At 39.4% G+C, this 20,210-nt stretch overlaps 1 protein-coding gene across 4 annotated transcripts in view; it reads right to left on the bottom strand.

Moving 5' to 3' along the window:
- The window catches only part of CORIN (corin, serine peptidase), a 146,247-nt gene that overhangs the window by 27,245 nt on the left and 98,792 nt on the right, over positions 1-20,210 (bottom strand). For 3 of the 4 annotated variants that reach the window (XR_010616572.1, XM_065697812.1, XM_065697826.1), the window contains 5 exons: positions 13,504-13,649; positions 10,027-10,134; positions 4,888-5,001; positions 2,581-2,691; positions 573-702 (listed from right to left, as the gene is read on the bottom strand). Coding sequence is in view for 3 of the 4 variants with exons in the window: in XM_065697812.1 (XP_065553884.1) it covers positions 573-702; positions 2,581-2,691; positions 4,888-5,001; positions 10,027-10,134; positions 13,504-13,649 (609 nt within the window). In the remaining variant the exon portion in view is untranslated. The remainder of the gene's footprint in view (positions 1-572; positions 703-2,580; positions 2,692-4,887; positions 5,002-10,026; positions 10,135-13,503; positions 13,650-20,210) is intronic. The other variant, XM_065697819.1, reaches the window with a different exon arrangement.

Below are 20,210 nucleotides of genomic sequence, written 5' to 3'. Positions count from 1 at the left end.
CAGTTACATTTTGCATCAACTATTCCATAAAACAGCTATTAGTTCAGTGTGCATGCAACAAGAAAGATGCATAGGGGCTTCTTTTTTTTTTTTCTCAGTTCCACACAGAGAGCTTTAACAATTCATTTTGCAAAGATACCCAAGTTAAACGTATCTGCTGGCCCAGCTCACAGTATTTATTGCAGAATAAAAAAGGATGCAGAGGAATTTTCCTGTGTTTCCTAAGACAAGTCCACTTTCATTCTTTAGGAAGACACAGACTATCACATTGCCAAACAACCCTGAGCCTCAGCAATAACAGCAAGTTCAGATATCAAGGTCTGTCAAGACATCAGTATCTTTTCAACACACTCTTTTAATATCAATCATGTAATGATTATAAACTAGTGAAAGTCCCTAGATTTTAGTGAGCTTTTGTTCCTGACATGGTTCACAAAATTTCATTACCTCTTTTCTCTATGAAAATTTCCACACTAAGTATAGCATTGCAGCGATCAACAATCATTTACATTTAACTCCAGCACTCTGATTGTCCTAAGAAATTCATCAATGCTACAAACTACTGACCTTACCCTAAACCCATCTGATTGCAGGCCAGTTGGCTTAAATTTTCTTGCCACTCATCAGCACAAACATGGTTAGCAGCAGCTGACCTGTGAATGGTCAGGAACATCAAGGAATTCATGTTTTTAGACAGGGTAACTGCAAAGAAAAAGAACAACTTCATTACTATTTCACATAGTTTTGTAAATGGCATACTGAAAACATACATTTACAAGAGTTTTCCAAGATGCTGGCACTTTTGTTGATTTTTTATGTTCAACAGCTATGTAATTTAAAACCAAGGCAACCATGGCTATTAGAACCCTGCTAACACTGAACAGCATGAGGCACTAGGCAACAAAAGCATCTTGAGGATTAGAATAAACCAGAATACTCTTGACTCACCAGCACAGGTTTACATGTGTTTCTGATAGCCTTAATCTTGTTAAATGATGTTTTACCCCACAAATAGTCCAACTAAAATCACTAAAGTCATTTGTGAGGTGAATGCTGATTGACATATGGGTGATGCCATCATTTGACTCTCAGTAATATGCACAATTCCTACTGTAACGATATGTGGGTGTAATGAGAGAAAGAAAAACCAACTACTGTTTACAAGAAAGATCATGACCGTTGCTTCTCTGTTAATCTGTTTATAAAAGTGTGTGAACTGCATTTATTACACACATAAAGCTTCCTAAAATGGTCCAAAATTGAAGTTTATATCCCTCCATTTCTAGGATCCCTTAAAAGAGGTTGGGTTGTGCATTTCTTCCCCTCATATATACTGGTTTTAGTTGAACTGTTGCTGACTTTTGCTTTGGTAGTAACAATCTTAACACTGTCGTTACACATTTTTCTGATATGCTGAAAGTGCTCTGCTGCTCTCCACATGAAAAAGGTATGTATTAATCTTAAATTACTCATTTTCAACCATACATTTCTAGAATAGTTCTTCTCTGATGCATAGGTTTTATTAATTCTGTTGTCATTTAACATTCATAGAATCATAGACTAGTTAGGGTTGGAAAGGACCTTAAGATCATCAAGTTCCAACCCCCCTGCCATGGGCAGGGACATCTCGCAACCAAGACTCCATCCAACCTGGTCTTGAACACTGCCAGGGATGGAGCATTCACAACATCCTTGGGAAACCCATTCCGGTGTCTCACCACCCTCACAGTAAAGAACTTCTTCGTTATATCCAATCTAAGCTTTCCCTCTTCATACAATGTTAAGTGTTTTAAAATATTTATAAAATCTACTTCAATATGAGTACAAAATATTTGCTTCTGTAAGCCACAGTACACCTTTTCCCTGTATTTAAAATTACACACAAAGCATCTCAAAACTTAGTAATATAAACTTCTGTCCTGTACAGAAACACACAATTAGCTCAGTGAAATCTCAAGAGGACATACTACCACTTTCTAAACTGCTTTTCAGTGCAATTTTTTTTATGTCCACCTTTATTTTTATTTAAAGATTTAACTAATACTTCAAGAGTATTATTTTAACAACAGATACAACCAGGAGGCCTGATCTGACTGTATATAGCAGTAGCAGGTTACATCACCCTGCAGGTCTTTAGCCAGTGCAAAGGGGACCTAGTAGGACTATTTTCTTCTAGTAAGCTCTGAACCTGCACCATTTGAGTCAGCGGGAATTTCACAGCTTTCACAAGTACAGAATCAGGGCTTAGAAGTTTTGCCCAAATGAATTCTACATCTGAACGTCCTCCTACTCTCTCTTCTATCCACAACACTTCAGATTTTACACATCATCTACAGATTCTACAAGTTCCCTGCCAGGTCAGTTTTCTTGTATCTTTGCACTGTGACACTTTACACCGAGGCTTTTCTTTCTCTTTTGCCCACTTTCTTGCACGCTTTCCCAACCTCAGCCCAGACTCCCTCTGGTAATGAAGGGAGCCTCTCTCCACTACTGCAATTGTATTCCAAATGAAATCACCAGTGAGCACTACCATCACCCAAACACCACTTCCAGGCAGAGAGCACCACAGTGGAAACTTACCACAGTCCCATTCATCTGAGCTGTCACTACAGTCTGCTTGCCCATCACACCAGAGCTCGCGTGGCACACATTCATGGTTAGCACATTCAAGTTCGCTGTCTTCACAAAACGCTGCAAGGACATGTTTCATACTGAGAAAGAAATTGTCAATGTGAAGTTTACACTGAGACTGAAAGAAGGAGGAGGAGGCTGAAGGCAGGGCACAGATCAGATTTATGGAGCAAGACAGTGAGGCAGATTTGCTACAAAACTCAGGACAGACATCTCTGAGACACAAGGTGGTTGCTGCCACACAGTGGCAGAGGACACCGCAACGCAAAGGGAAGGAAGAGTGCCTGGAAATTGCAAGAGCTGTGTTTACTTTGTACCACTTGCGGTCTTGTCACATAAAACCTGTCTAAGCCTCTCAGAAGCTTTAAGTGAAAATAACTGCTAAATGCTTTTGAGAAGACTTCATGTTCCTGTAAAAGTATTTTACTGCAATGCATATGTATTTCCTCTCATCCACAGCAAATCTATATTCACTTTTGGTTCCCCCTTTGCTATATAAAATAACAGAATAATTTTTATCTCCACTTTAGAGATGGGAAACTGCTGTACAGAGAGACATGTTCCAGTTCACAGCTGGCTGCCAGTCGGCAGCATTAGACAGGGATTTCCTGAGTCTCTTTCCAATGCAGGAACCACAAGAGCGTCTACAGCATCTATACTGCCATACAAACCAAGGATTTATTTGCAACACTAGTGCAGAAAAGGTACTCCACAGTGAAACCATAGAGAGAGAGCAGGCAGTGCTGCCTACTCTGACATCAGTGACCTGCCTGGCTCTGGAACAAAGTGCACAAAACTAGAAAAAGCTCTCTAACTCTGCTCCCAGAGAAAGCATATTTCAAAAGCTGGAAGCCTTTAGCTGAGAAAACTTCTGCCATTTTGGAATATTCAAAGCCTGGCACAAAATTGGAGAGGAAATCCAGCCGGATAATTATAGACTAGCTTAACATGAGCCCTCGTCGAATCTTTTCTCTGACATGATCTTAGTGTGTGATCATGAGCAAATCACTTTAATACCACCTGCCCTTGTTTAGATTACAGTACATAGACTGCTAAGAAATCAATAAAAAGCAGATTAAGAAATGTTCTGTGAGCTGCCTCTTCCCTAGATTAGATCTAGGGATATATGCAGGCTGGCAGTTGTTTCAAGAAATATATTCATATGTTCCACATAGCACACAAAATGTGCTTACCGTCTTGTCCCTGCCAACAGAACTCCAGAGGCTTGGAATAATTCTTTCTTTCTCTTTTTTTAATTGTAAAATTATATCCTACTGTCCCAGCAAAACTGCAGAAATATTGGGATTGCCCAGAGAACTGAAATTTCAGCTTTCAAACAAATTTACCAAGCATCTCGTGCGCAGTGTTACCCAGCATGTCTCTGCTAGTTCCTTGTCCTGAGACCACGCCCACACACCAGGTTTCCTCAAAAGAGGAGAATTCAGTGTACCACTAATATATTAATGAAAGTGAAGGTAACATCTCACAGCATCAACTCCCAGCTTCATAGGCAGGGTAGAAGCCTGCAAAGCAACTGTTGTTTGCAATTCCTTCCACATCCTCCCATCCCACTGGTCAGCTGCAGAAACACTGGTCAGAAACAGAACACAGGGCAGCTCCCACAGTGGACCAGTGGGCCTACTGCACACTGTCAGCACTTTGAGTCAACTCACACTGTGCACATGGACAGTATGTTCACACCATTGGTGTACCATACTAAATTTTGTATCTCTGATATTTATCATGGATTGGGTTGCAGAAGCCAAGATTCTGTCCTGTGGAGCCAAGTGGGGAGACAGAATCTAAGAAACTTCAATCAGAAGAGAAATCAAATAAAGCAGGGAGACAAAAAATTTACTGAAGAGCAAATCAGAGCAAAAATCAAGTGGAAATCAAGGAAAAAAGCAGTGAGCAGTCATACCTACATGAAACAAAGTTGAAAAAAATGGGAAAAGGGGTCAAGTTACAAGGAATAAAGAAAAGAATCACAAAGACACAAGAGGAAGGGGAGGGAGAAAAAGGAGAGAGGACCAAAGTGACCAAGGAGACAGAAAGGATTCAAGGATGTGAACAATAAATGATGCAAGATGAGGAAAGAGATACATTGGTTCCGTAGAAAAACTGAAAAGGAAACTGGGGGAATGACTAAGCCTTTCTGTTGGTAGAAAACCTTCTTACTTTCATTTATTTTGCACCCAAAGATCCCCGGAATGTGATCAGTGCTTTATGGGACTAACAAACTGTATAAGCCCTTACAGCAGTTCTTTTCATCCATCATGTCAGGGCAGTCTGGGAAACCATCACAGATCATGGAGTGCTTGATGCACAGCTTCTTCAAAGGACACTCCCAAAGACCCCTTTCTGTACAACCTAGAGGCAGAGAAGCACAGTTTTGAAACACTTGCATGGAATATCAAATCCACTGTTTTCTTCTTTCTTAATAATCCTGAAACACCCAAAATATTTTCACTTCCCGTATGAACTTTAAAAGGTACGGAGAATAGTTATTAATAAAGAAACTGAAATAATATTGTCACAGTGTGCACTTGATAAATGGGTATAAATTGTATAACACTTCATAATCCTTCAGTGCTTTTAAAATATTATGCTACACATATCTATAAGTAACAGTTTAGGCGTTAGCTCAATTAGCTCAAAACCCATACACCACTATTCTTGAAATAGGTTTACTAGTAATATATAAACTTTTGTAATCCTGATCTATAGAGCTTTCTTTAAGCTATTGACCATAAAAGGTTTCCTGGTTCCATTATCTGAGACCAAACCAATCTGAAAAGATTAGAAAGACGTAATGGCTGTATGAATCTGCAAAAGAGTTCATTATTACACAGGGAACACACTACATTATTGTCTCTACAAAATCCTGCTAACCAGCCTGATTTCAAATGGCTTCTCATGTTTTATTTCACTATTTATTGCCATCAACTAATAAAGCACTTCATTGTGATGTCAGTTTAAATACTTTGATGTCCTAATACTAATATACTAATGTCCTGCGCATCTGACATTCTGGTTTTATAGGAAGGCATAAAAATAACGTGCTCTCCTGACTAAAACAGATGGCTTGACTTCCTTCTTTGGCTTGTTCTACAGATGATAATACCAGTTTTCTTTTTAATCCAAGCTCTAATTCAGGTGACAACCCTGATGTCTCCACATGGAAATAGTTAAGGTATAAACTCACAAGACTGCATTTGAAGCAGCACCTCTGTTTGCTTGGACTTGGAACTACAGCAGCACATAAGCAGTTCAACTACTAAGCAGATTATGCTGTTTCCAAGAAGTGTTATTTTAGAGGTGAGTACTTCAAAAACACGAAACAGAGAATCACGGCTACCTCATATGATTACTGGGAAAATCTACTCATGTTTTAGCTGGACCTGGGTGTGGGGAGTGGTTGATTTTGCTTAGATTCAAAAAGCTATGTAAATAAATGCTACAGCCCAGCAAAATAAATAGCCTTGATATTTAACAAGTTTAAATTTTTTAATAATTAAACCCACATAATCAAGGACTTTCTTGGGTATCACTGTTTCCAGGTCTCCTTACTGACAAAATTTGTGATAACTATTAATGGAAAATTAATTGAAACCAAACAAAACCTTTACCCCAATAAAGAACAAAGCATGTCAGTCATGTTAGGAACTTCATATGAAAATATAATGAAAAAGCTCAAAAATATGTAATTTATGAACTTTGCCATTTTTAGCAGTGTTTACAATTAATTAAATACCTGTTTACTTTTCCCTTTCATCACACATTACAGTGTTACACTGTGGAGTGTACCATGACTCTCCAAAGTTTATCTTTGAGTACAATATAAGCAAATATAGAGACAATTCCTTAGGAAAAGATCCCTTTTACTGAATTCAGTGTTCAAATATACTGGGGTTTTGGTAGAAGCTATCTACTCTTTGGTGTATTCTTCTTTTAATATTTGTGTGACATATATTTTTAATTTAATGACAATTAAATTGAAGTGAAAATTGAGGTAGGAAAACTTATGTCCATATTTACATTACCCCCATCTGAAACGTATTTCTGGCAAGAGACAGAGATTCACATATGATCTTACCTTCATTCTTCTTCAACGTATGAAGCAAGTTACCACTTGTTATTCATATACATATTCCCTATGCAATTATTATTGCCATTACGACCACCAGATTTTTCTCTTAACTAAAATACCATAGTCAGAACTCAGACTGCAGAAAATAGTAAAGGATAATATTGGTTTTGAATGTTATGTCCTCAATTTCTTCAGTACTCCTCCAGAACCCTATTCTGCTCTCCACTAGAGGCATTGTTCAGCAGCCAGTAAATTAATAAGATCAACTACAATCAAGCATATTTAATACCATAAACTCTTTTGACATCTATCAGTTTTCAGAAATTATCTTCCTCAGACTTTAGTGAAATGAACTTCGAAGTCTCACATTCAGAAACGTGGGTCAAATTTGCTCCCCAGATCCTAGTTTAAATGGCACTACAGTCTTAGGAGTTTGCTGCAATGGCATGGGTGAGATCTCCCTCACAAAGATCAAGTGAAAGTATGACAGGGATTCTTAACAGGAAGAGACAGTGGGTGCTGAATACAGCTTTATGCTGCGTGGGTAGAGTACACCTTTTGCCCAGGGGGGTTGTGGAGTCTCCTACACTGGAGATATTCAAGGCCCGCCTGGACAAGTTCCTGTGTGATGTACTGTAGGTTACCCTGCTCTTGCGGGGGGGTTGGACTAGATGATCTTTTGAGGTCCCTTCCAACCCTTCGGATTCTGTGACACCTCAGATTCTTTGGGCTGTTCTACCTCACATTTTTGGCCAGAGTAGCTTGAGCCTCCAAGAGCTGTAGTTAGTCCTTTCCAGCCTGTTCAGGCCAGCACTGTGAAGTTTTTTCCATGCCTGTGATTTAAGGCACTTCAAATACATGGGTTTCAGTTTAAATACTGGCTGACATTTAATGGTATAAAACCAATTTCAAAGGATAAATCTAATAAAATGTAAGCTAGCCATTTACATGTCGAAAGATCATCAAGTTTTGATTTTGTCCTGCACACATGGAATATGAATGACTCTGGGACACTTACTTCTGGATCTCTACAAGGACGTTCTGTTCTTCAGTAAGAGCGTTACCCCTGGTCAATGTAATGTCACTCTGACAGCGGTAATTGCCTAGCAGATACAGTCCTCTATATTTATAGAGCTGATAAGAATTCTGCTGATTGCTAGTGACATTCTGTCTAGACTGTAGAGACAGGGAGAGATCCACTCGAGAAATTAATGTTATATATTATAAGAATTTTTCATATGTTAATGTCTAGGAGAATAAAATTATCCTAAAAGACACATAGCAATTACTGTTCTAAGGAGTTAAGAACAGGTAGCAGCGAAGAATATTTGGCAGAGAGGACAATTGAGACAATTGATTCAAAGGTAAGGAGATGACAGACTGATCACTGTGATCATCAGCTCTGTCTTTCTTTTATAACCCAAGCAAGGGAACGACCTAGTATTCCTAATATTAGATCTTGCTTCAGTGAGCATACTTTTTGGCTTTTCTTTTTGCTTTCTTTTCCCAGGGGGACAGGAATGGGGCAGAAAGAGGACACAGCATACAAGTGTGATTTGAAAACTCCCAGATATTGAGAATACATTGTACCTTAGTGATAAGGAACCCCTTGGTTACTCCAAACATAGAAACAAGATGCTTTTTTAAAAACTAAGCATTTCATAGAGCTGTCAAGCTTCAATTTTAGCCTCGCTTCAGCTTTCAGGTGTTGGATCTTATTTTATTTTTGTGCAGCTGAGTCAAAAGTCTTTTATTGCCATGGTTTTGCTGCTCACAAACTGCTTTCATCTTAGCCTGCTCTCTGTTTAAAAATAAACAGCAGGTTGTACACTCTGCTGGAATGTTTTTCAGTCCTTTACTCATATTCACACCTCTTGTCTAAACCCTGAGTGATTTATAAGTATTCTCTTGGTCCCTAGGAATACCAGGCCATCATGCAGAACTGTAAAGAGGCTACACCTTAGTCACCTGAAGACAGTATAAACTTCCTCCTCAAAACAATCCTGCCAGCATATACAAGGATAAATAGTGACCAGGAGATTTGTTTGCTATTCTCAAGTGCAACACATCTCCTTGAGTTAAAAGTCAAAAGCATCTCCACCATAAGTAAATTCACAAATATCCTGGAAAACAAACTTTCTGGTTGCCACTTTATCCTTGTACTTAAAGCTTGAGCTTGACCAATCTGAAAAAAACACGTAATTCTTGACTTTTGCAGTACAGAATCCACTTCAGCAACACAATTGTGTGCAGTTCTGGTGTCCTCAACATAAGAAGGACATGGAGCTGTTGGAACAAGTCCAGAGGAGGGCCACGAGGATGATCAGGGGACTGGAGCACCTCCCGTATGAAGATAGGTTGAGGAAGTTGGGGCTGTTCAGCCTGGAGAAGAGAAGGCTGCGTGGGGACCTAATAGCAGCCTTCCAGTATCTGAAGGGGGCCTATAGGGATGCTGGGGAGGGTCTCTTCGTCAGGGACTGTAGTGACAGGGCAAGGGGTAATGGATTAAAACTTAAATAGGGGAAGTTTAGATTGGATATAAGGAGGAAATTCTTTCCTGTTAGGGTGGTGAGGCACTGGAATGGGTTGCCCAGGGGGGTTGTGAGTGCTCCATCTCTGGCGGTGTTCAAGGCCAGGTTGGATAAAGCCTTGGGTGAGATGGTTTAGTGTGAGATGTCCCTTCCCGTGGTGGAGGGGCTGGAACTAGATGACCTCGAGGTCCTTTCCAACCCTAACTATTCTATAATTCTATGATTCTAACACAGGTATTTTGTTAACACATAACAATGAGAACACTACTGTGTAGAAATTTAAAATCATATTAAAATTGTAATTAAAATTATATTTATGATTTCAAAATTTAAACTTCCGGGAAGCTACCCTTTAGTTCAGTAGAACCTCCAACAATATCAAAATAATTAAATCTGCAGCATGTGTTATCTTGCTTACTAAAGGAATACTCAAACATCCTTGAATACAGTTGGCAGAATCTAAGTGATCAAATATCGTAAATTGTGTTGGCATTAAGCAAGAAGGATGCTTGCTGAAGTGTCTGTACTGCCACAAACCTTAAAAACACAAAAAACAAAAAACAAGAAAACAACAAAAACAAACAAACAAAAATTTCAAAAAAAAAAAAAAAACAACAACAAACCAACCAGCCTGTACTTTCAAAACAAATTTTTCTTACAGAAAAAAAGGGCTTATCCTCTGAACTGTCAAATAACTGAAGGGAAAATAAAACTCATCTTCCAATGCTGCAAGTACTCTTCATTTAAAACATCCAACTCATCCAATTTATTTACCACAGCTATCCTCATCACTATCATCCTCACAGTCAGCTTGACCATCACATCTTCTGGATGCCAGGACACACCTCCCAGAACGGCACTTAAAGTGACTAGGTGAGCATTCTGTCAATGACAAAGAACAGGGAGAAACAAGAGTTCATAAACTCCAAGCTGAATCATCACGCGGGTACTTACCACGTCTGTTTCAGAAGGGTGAAAGACAAGAATAGAAAGTTTGTGCAACACTAAACTAGAACCATGTAGCAGGCAAGACTCAACACTTGCACTCTGTACTGGGTGAAGCAATGCTTTGCAGAGTTCTCCGTCACATGTTACCCTCTGCTGAATTCCAAAGCTTTGCCAAATAACTGGCATACAATGTTTCAGTTGTGGACATGGATCTTGTAGCTACTTTTCTCACAATCATGGTCTTGTCTGAAGCAGAAATAGGAACAGATAATGTGATGTGTTGAAATGTGTATAAGAAATCCCCAGGACAAACATACACACACACACACACACACACACACATATATATATACACACTGGGAATTGTGTGGCTATTTGAATTAATAAAACCACCTGTAAATGTCCACTAAAATAATTAACCATTGTTTCTGCCCCACCTTACAGGGTACCATTTTGAGAAAGCTTTATTTAGATGGTTTTGAAAAACCCACTCTTTTTTTCACAATATACATGTGTCCTGGGTTCAGCAGTTGCAGTCATTTTTCTGCTTCTTAGTAGCTGGTGCAGTGCTGTGTTTTTGACTTTCAGCCTGGAACAACACTGATAACACTGGTATTTTTAGTTGCTGCTCAGTAATGTTTACTCTGACCAAGGACTTTCTGAGCCTCACGCTCTGCCAGGGAGGAGGGGAAGCCAGGAGGAAGCAGAGACAGGACACCTGACCCAAACTAGCCGAAGAGGTATTCCATACCACAGCACATCATGCCCAGTATATAAACTGGGGGCAGTCACCTGGAAGGGCTAGATCACTGCTCAGGTTGGCCTGGGTATTGGTCGGTGGGTGGTGAGCAGTTGTATTCTCTTCCCTTTTTATGTCCGTTATCTTTATTATCATCGGTGGTAGCAGCAATGGTTTGTGTTATACCTTAGTTACTGGGATGCTCTTATCTCAGCCCGTGGGAGTTACATTCTTTCAGTTCTCCTCTCCATCCCTCCGGGAGCAGGAAGGGGGGGGAAGTGAGCGAGCGGCTGCGTGGCTGAGTTGTGGGCTTAAACCACAGCAACATGTCACTGACTTTGATGTACAACCTCCATCATATGTTCCTTTTTTTTTCCCTTACTGCAAAATCTCTCAGATATTTCATACCATGTGGTTCCTTGGGTAAATTTTATCATTCAATAAAGAATTGTACCAAAAATATCAATGAATTGAGAAGCCTTAGAAAAAAAAAAAAAAGATCTAATAATAAAGTCATGTGAACTATTTTGCTAACATTTAAGACTAATTTATTATGAAAATGACTAAGTTGACAATTCATACTGTCTTGGCCAGCAGTGTTCTTAGATTCAGCATGTATTGGAAGTAATTCAGCACATTGTAAAAACTCTGGTGATTAAAGCTTAAATTGCATATATAATATATAATATATTATATATTATATTATATAATATATATTATATATTTATATTTACATTTATATATATTATATATATTTATATATGATATATATTTAGATTTAGATTTATATAATATATATTATATATAATTGCAAACTTATATTTTGTAATCATAAAAATTTTTGTAATCAGAAACATTTTAATTGCTCTCATGAGTTGATTTCTTTTCTGGTTTGGTTTGGTTTTGGGTTGTTGGTTTGGTTTGTTTTTTTTTTTTTCCCAGCAATATTTAGTTAAGATTCTAAACTTTCCAGGGAAGAATTTCTGGGCAACACTGGTAGTCAGTGGGAATCTGAATGAATCAACAGTAAGTTCTAGCAGTAAGTAAACTCAAAAAAACTCTTGTAGGACCCCTTAATGAGTTACACTGTTTCTAACAGAATACCACCCACCTCCTTTGATTTTTATTTATTTATTTTCCAGAAATATCTATTTCAGTGCTAAAATACTGAATGAGCAATGGACCAGCCCACCAGGCAGAGTCCCTCTAATCAAAGTGAGATTTTCGTAAGTGGCCAGAATTTGTCTCAAGAAATGGAACACACTTGTCCCATATGCAGTACTATATTTAAAATAAAACCATTCTGTGTTATATTTCAAAGCCAAATGATCTAATGGCACAGTGATGAAGGTTAAAAGACATTCGATACCTGAGAAAATTAAATCATATAATTTTTCTTTAATTCACCTTGCTGTGCCACAATCTTACTTTCCCTTTTCTACACAGTGCTGTGTAATAATGGATAACTCATTTCAGTCAGCTTGCTGCTGTTGAGGGAAGTTATCTCCTTGTCTCTCAAAAGTGCCACAACAGAGGATTTCATTACTATGTTATTACACCTCTTTAAAATCCCCACAGTGATATCTGTGCAAAAGGACTTTGCTTGAGGAAATAGTACTGACTGCTATACATGCTTCACTGTTTTTTCACAATTCGTTCACTATATCTACAGCACTACATCTTAACTAAAAGAACTGTAGACCAAGTAGCTTTTACCCATTGCTTTCTCTGAGCAAGATCAAGGCTGTTGAAAGACCATCATCACCATGTAGGTGAGCAGAAGAGTGAGAAGTGAACAATTATCAGCATATTGCAGGCACTGTAGCACACCCCATCTCGCTACTTACTCAGCTATTTTACTGTCATTTTGGAAATAAATAGAAAAGACATGTCAGAGCCACCACAGATCCCACATCTGATGAAAACTGCAGAAGGAAAAGCTGCACAGCTTCTCTCTTCATACATACAAACTATCTAGAAGCACTTAAGGCAATTTTATTGTTTTGTTCTATGTTTGCATCCACCCACAATGATTAATATTACAGTTGAACACAAACCCCATAATTTGTCAGTTGCTACTGAAGCTGGGTTAGAACAATTCTACAGAACTTCCCCCAAAGAAAAAACAAGGGCAAAGGATAGCTGGCAAAAACACTAACATTACAATATCTTCCTCAGAGCTGTCACGGGGCTCAGCTTTTTAAGACTGCCAAGAGTCTGCCTCCTGGTTAGAAAAGCATTATTAGAACATCTAAATAGGTAAAAAAGTGAAGTATAAACACAAGCAAGCACTAGGTGCAGTGTTAGTAACAAATCTGAAACACTGACTTTCACAGATTGAGGGTAATTGATCCCTCCTTCAAATGAACTTCTTATGAGAACTTCCTCCTGTCTGCAAACTGTAAGTATCCAGATTCCTTGAAACCTGGTTGGGAATAATTTCCACAGTTTAAATACTGTAATTTAAAAGAAGAGGTTAAAAGAAGAGGTATGTAAAGAAATCAGTGGCTTGGGGAACCTCATTAAATGTTTAATTTCCTGCTTGATGTATTTATAGGAGTTACCTTCTACACCTTCATCTGGTGTTAAACAAGTTTCGTTGTCCGAGTTTTCATCTGGAAACTGAGTGCAGTCAGTGTCTTCTGGCCACTGCAGACCTACTATCCCAAGCACAGACTCACAGCGTTCCTTAGACTGTACACATAGAGTCCTGAGGAGACAAAGTGGAATAGAACAAAGTAACTGAGTGAAAGTCTTACAAATTCCCAGCTACTGGAAGTTTATAATCCTAGCCAAAGTTAAAGATGAAGCTCAAGGAAAGATCAGTTTATCAGATTTCTTTAAATTAAAAAAAAAAAATAATCGAAAGATATATTAGAATCATAGAATAGTTATGGTTGGAAAGGACCTCAAGATCATCTAGTTCCAACCCCCCTGCCACGGGCAGGGACACCTCACTCTAAACTACGTCACCCAAGGCTTCATCCAACCTGGCCTTGAACACCGCCAGGGATGGAGCATTCACAGTCTCACTGGGCAACCCATTCCAGTGCCTCACCACCCTAACAGGAAACAATTTCTTCCTTATATCCAATCTAAACTTCCCCTGTTTAAGTTTTAACCCGTTACCCCTTGTCCTGTATCACTACAGTCCCTAATGAAGAGTCCCTCCCCAGCATCCCTAGAGGCCCCCTTCAGGTACTGGAAGGCTGCTATGAGGTCTCCACGCAGCCTTCTTTTCTCCAGGCTGAACAGCCCCAACTTCCTCAGCCTGTCTTCATACAGGAGGTGCTCCAGTCCCCTGATCATCCTCGTGGCCCTCCTCGGGGCTTGTTCCAACAGTTCCATGTCCTTTTTATGTTGAGGACACCAGAACTGCACACAATACTCCAGGTGAGGTCTCACAAGAGCAGAGTAGAGGGGCAGGATCACCTCCTTCGACCTGCTGGTCACGTTCCTTTTGATGCAGCCCAGGATAGGGTTGGCTTTCTGGGCTGTAAAATGTTGCTATTGTTAAAACATTATTTAAGTTACTGTATGCAGACTATTACCTGAGTTATAATAGCCAAATACAAATACTTACAAACATTCTCTCATCTGTAAGGGAAGGCAGATAACAGCTTTTAAGAAGCATTAACTGCTCTCCTTCAAGGCATAAGTCAAATACATTTCATACCAGCGAAATGGTACCTCTTCTGATGGTGCTTCAGAAAACAAGTGGCTTCAGAAAGACAAAATATTTAAACCTGCAAACTTTAGAGCAAGGAACTCCCCAAGGAATTCAATAATATTAAAAATCTGGGGAAAATCAAAGCACAGGTCAACCTAGTCTTAGGTTGCTGTCAGAGCAACAGAAGCTTGCACCATACCTGGAGAAAGGCACGAATATAGAAGTCCTGCTGCTGACCATACAAAGTTAGTTCAGTTCATCTAGATTAATAACCTGTCTCTCAAAAGAGCCAATGTCAAATGTTTCAAAAGTACAAAGAGTATTTTGCATAATAATCCACTATCATTTTAAATATATTTAGCAACTACTTTTGCCTGGAATTGTAGCAGATGTGCTGTTCAATAGAGTAGTCTTTTATCTGTGGTATTTTTAATCCCCATTTGTTTCAACTTCCTTTTCTTTTTTAATTTTTGCAAAATATTAAGTAGGCAGTATGGGATTAGGAACCTCAACATCCTTTTCATCTTTTCCTCCAAACAAAAACATGTGTCATGCTTAACAGATACGCATCTAAGCTGTTCTTAAAAACTCTTCATTTAGCAAAATTTCATATACTACACCATCATTCATTCTCATACACAGGTATCTACTATTTTCCTTATCTCTGAATCATAGCTCTCCTGATGTATTTTAAATCCATTGCTTCCTGGTTAACTTCAGTGAACATGGTGAACAATTTCTTTCCTCAAGGAAACTCTCCTTCACCTATTTGAAAGCTAAGATATCTCTCCACACCGCCTCCTGTATCTAGACTCAGCAACTCATTTAGTAGCATGTTTTAGATCGTATTTTCTAAATCAATAATAATTTGGACTTTCTCCTCCATGTCAAAGAAAATTCTCTTTTCTTCTTATGCACTAAAAACTATTCAATAATAGGATCCCAACCATATATATATATATATATTCTTTTTTTTCCCTAGTTTCCTTCATGTAAGTTTAAATTTGCCTTTTCCTTAGTTTGATTAATTTTTCCAGATCTTTCTTTTGGAAACAGACACTCCTGTCATGGAAGGCATTTTATTCCACCCATTTTCCTTTGATCTTTTGATCAATGGACCATTTTTGCTTTTTTGCAATAAGCTTGGAGAAATACGGTGACCAAAACTAGGCAAAAAGCTCCATTTAGTATCAATCATTTTATGCTCTTTTGAGAAAACAATACATCATTAATCCTCTCAAATTTAATTTTGCCTTGGGGGACTTCATGAAAAACAGTCAATGTTTTTTTTTTTGCACCAATTCGCCATCAAGTTTAGCGTTGGAAGGAATGGATGACTGGATTGACATTGGTTAACCATGGTTACAGATTCTTTCCTTTTAGACCTTCCTGAACATCAGAAAGTTTTACTCTCATCAGTTTGTAACCTCAGCTTTCTGAATTATAGAAATTTTTATTTACTTATGGCAAAAATCCAACAACAATATGATTCTATGATTCTATTGTAAGACAGGAAATTGGAAGAGCAACTGCCACTTCCCCCTCCCCCCAGACTTTCTCCCATTCCCATAGTAAGTCTCAGATGGGCTTTCAGAATGCCTTGATAACAGACTTCCTTATTTACTTCTCAGTCAAATCTCATCTGTGGTACTGTCTACAAATTAACCTAACAAGTTAACAGTCAACAAGAGCACACATCACAAAGCAGAGAAATCTCTCCCTTCCTGGCATGAGAAAGAAATTCAGGTTAGCAAAAAAATCTAGCATAGAAATGTGTAATTTTCTACAATAGAATTCAATCTAGCACTATTCTAAAGAACATTAAGCACACTTAGCAGATAACTAAAACATCTTTTGACTCTCCCAATTCAATAATGGGATGCCTAAATTGATGCCAACATATAAGGGATATGAGATTTGATCAAGATTATTCTTCATATGCATCTGTTACGGTTTTGAAACAACAACAAAATCAGCTGGAGACTCTTTAAATACGCAGATATCATCATCTCCATGACATTGTAGGTGAACATGACTAAGAAGGCATTTACTGCTCCCAAAATAAGGGACCCTGATAAACTTTCATTTATATTGATATATTAAATGGATTTATTTTTTTCTACAGATCTGCTTTACATTTATCACTTAACTCAAGTTTATTGGTATAAGGCTATACGTGTTTTCATTTCTAGAACATTTTTACGTTTTTACATTATATCTGTGTCTGAAATTCTTCCCAAAATATTATTTTAAAGCAAACACTATAGATCTCAGCGGAATCCTCCAAGGTATCCTTTACTGATAAAATCACTCTCTACTTGGAATCTAACATAAAAGCAAAACCTGAAAACAGTTACAGAAGTAGAGCTTTGAATCCTGGGATGCAAAATTTTATGTTGCATATTCAATCTGATCTAAATATGATGTTACCCTGTTTTGAGGAGGAAGTTGATCAGATTACTTTCAGAAGTTCCCTTCAAACTAAATAATTCTATGGTTTCTACAAGTTTCTCTTTGTCTGTTTAATACCCTAAATTTGAAAACTATGCAACTATATTCTGATGCTTCTTAAAATCTGTTAGCTAGGTATGCAGTTGATGAAGCAAAGAACCTGTACTTTATCTTTTATCCCTGTACTTTAGAATAAACTAGCCAAATTTTCACAGAATCATAGAATGATTTGGATTGGAAGGGACCTTACAGCTCATCTACTTGTTCTTATAAAAAGTCCCTCAACAGCTTTCTTGTAGGTACACTTTAGGTAGTACAAGGCTGCTATAAAGGCTCCCTGGAGACTTCTCCGGGTTGAAGAAGCCCAACCCTCTCAGCCTGTCTTCAGAGCAGAGGTGCTCCAGCCTCTGATCATTTTGTGGCCCTTCTCTGGATTCACTCTAACAGGTCCATGTCCTTCTCATGTTGAGGGGCCCAGAGCTAAGCGCAGTACTCCAAGTGGGGTCTCATGAGAGTAAAGTAGAGGGGCAGGATCATCTCCTTCGACCTGCTGGTCGCACTCCTTTTGATGAAGCCCAGGATACGGTTGGCTTTCTGGGCTGCAAGTGCACACTGAAGCTGGCTTATGTCCAGTTTTCTCATTGACCAACACCGCCAAGTCTTTCTTCTCAGGACTGCTCTGAATCAATTCTCCACCCAACCTGTAGCTGTGCCTGGGATTGCCCTGACCCAGGCAAGTCGACCAGGTCCTCGCAGTTTGCCTTGTTGAACTTCAAGAAGTTTGCACCCGTAAAGGTCCCTCTGGATGGCATCCCTTCCCTCCAGTTTGTTGACCACATCACACAGCTTGATGTCATCGGCAAACGTGCTGAGAGTGCACTCAATCCCACCATCCATGTTTTCTACAAAGATGCAGAATAGTGCCAGTCCTAATACCTATCCCTGAGGATCACCATTCATCATTGGTCACCATGTGGACATTGAGCCATTGACCATAAGACTTTGAGTATGACCATCCAGACAATTCCTTATCCACTGAGTAGTCCACCTGTCAAATCCATGGCTCTCCAGTCTAGAGACAAAGATGCTGCGCAGGACAGTGCCTTGCAGAAGTTCACGTAGATGATATCAATGACTCTTCCCTTATCCACCAATGCTGTGCCCCATCGTAGGAGTCCACCAAATTTGTCAGGCACAATTTGCCCTTAGTGAAGCCATGTTGGCTGTCACCAATAATCACTAATGTATCTTAGCATAGTTTCCAGGAGGAAACTGCTCCATCATCTTCCTGGGCTCTGAGGTGAGACTCACTGGCCTGTAGTTCCCCACATCTTCATAGAACAGTTAGGGTTGGAAAGGACCTCAAGATCACCTTGTTCCAACACCCCTGCCATGGGCAGGGACACCTCACACTAAACCACATCACCCAAGGCTTTGTCCAGCCCATCCTTGAACACCACCAGGGATGGAGCACTCACAACATCCCTGGGCAACCGATTCCAGTGCCTCACCACCCTAACAGGGAAGAATTTCCTCCTTATATCCAATCTAAACTTCCCCTGTTTAAGTTTTAACCCGTTACCCCTTGTCCTGTCACTACAGTCCCTAATGAAAAGTCCCTCCCCAGAATCCGTATAGGCCCCCTTCAGGTACTGGAAGGCTGCTATTTAAAAATGGGGGTTATTTCTTCCCTTTTCCAGTCAGAGGGAACTTCACTAGACTGCCACAGCTTCTCAAATATGATGGATAACGGCTTGCCAAATTTATCAACCAGTTCCTACAGGGCCTGTGGATACATCTCATCAGGTCCCATGGACTTGTGTACCTTCAAGTTCCTGAGATGATCTCAAACCTGATATCCTACAGTGGGTGGTTGTTCTTTCTCCAAGTGCCTGCCTTTGCCTTCTGTGACTTGGGCAGTGTGGCTGGAGCACTTGCCAGTGAAAACCAAACACAGAAAAGCCTGACCCGAACTAGCCAAAGAGGTATTCCATACCACAGCACATCATGCCCAGGATATAGAACTGGTGGCAGTTAGCCAGAAGGGCTAGATCACTGCTCAGGTCGGGCTGGGTATCAGTCGGCGGGTGGTGAGCAGTTGTATTCTCTTCCCTTGTTATTTCCCTTATCATTATTATTATTGGCAGTAGCAGCAGTGGTTTGTGTCATACCTTAGTTACTGGACTGTGCTTATCTCAACCCATGAGAGTTACATTCTTTTGACTCTTCTCCCAATCCCTCCAGGAGAGGAGGGAGGAAGAATCTGGGGAGTGAGTGAGCGGCTGCGTGGTTCTGAGTTACCAGCTGGGCTTAAACCACAACAGTAATGTTATCTATTTGTCAACAATGTCACATGGTAGGAAACCTTAGGATGTATTGCAAATTGCAATGCACTTTTCTTTCAAGACAGTAGATGTTAATTGATCAATATCATCAAGGTAGGCCCATTAAAAGATACAGAAATACAGTACAAGAAGGCTTCAGCAGCCAGTTGCTCAAAGAGCTCCACCTGCTGATCAGGTTTATTAGCTCTCCCATCTGCAACAACTGCTGCTACCAAAATTACAAGATTTACAAAACATAGTCTCTTTTGAACATAACCCTGAAAAGTACAATCATGTTAATTGATGAGGATGGTAGAAAAGTTAATCTGACAAGCAGTAAACCTAAATTAGTCTGTAATTCAGAATGATGCGGTACTCCTCTAATTTAGAAAGGTAAGCATGCATTAAAATTTCAGGTTTTGTTAATGGTTTTTGGATAGGGCTTTGAATAGTTGAAGTGATAGACAAATGCAAGGAACTATTACAAATGCTGATGTTCCAAATTAAATTAGTTGATTCTATGTTTAAATACCCTTTATAGTGGTGCAACTCTAATCAAACACAGAAATGGACAGTACTTGGTACAAAGCTCACAGCAACCTTCTGGACATGTTGTCCAACTGTGAGGTGGGTGGGCTGAACAACTGGCTGAAGGGCAGAACTTAAAGGGTTGCAGTGAATAGGGCTACATTGGGCTGGTGACTGGTCACCAGCAGTGTTCCTCATGGTTCAGTTCCAGGGCCAGTTCGGTTCACTGTATTTATCGATTGTCTGGATGCAGGAGTTGAATGCAGCAAGTCTGCTGATGATATCAAACTGGGAGGTG

Source organism: Lathamus discolor, chromosome 1 (assembly GCF_037157495.1).
Source record: "Lathamus discolor isolate bLatDis1 chromosome 1, bLatDis1.hap1, whole genome shotgun sequence".
Taxonomy (NCBI): Eukaryota; Metazoa; Chordata; class Aves; order Psittaciformes; family Psittacidae; genus Lathamus; species Lathamus discolor.
The sequence above is the reverse complement of the archived record's forward strand: the minus strand, read 5'-3'. Positions and strand labels throughout refer to the sequence as shown.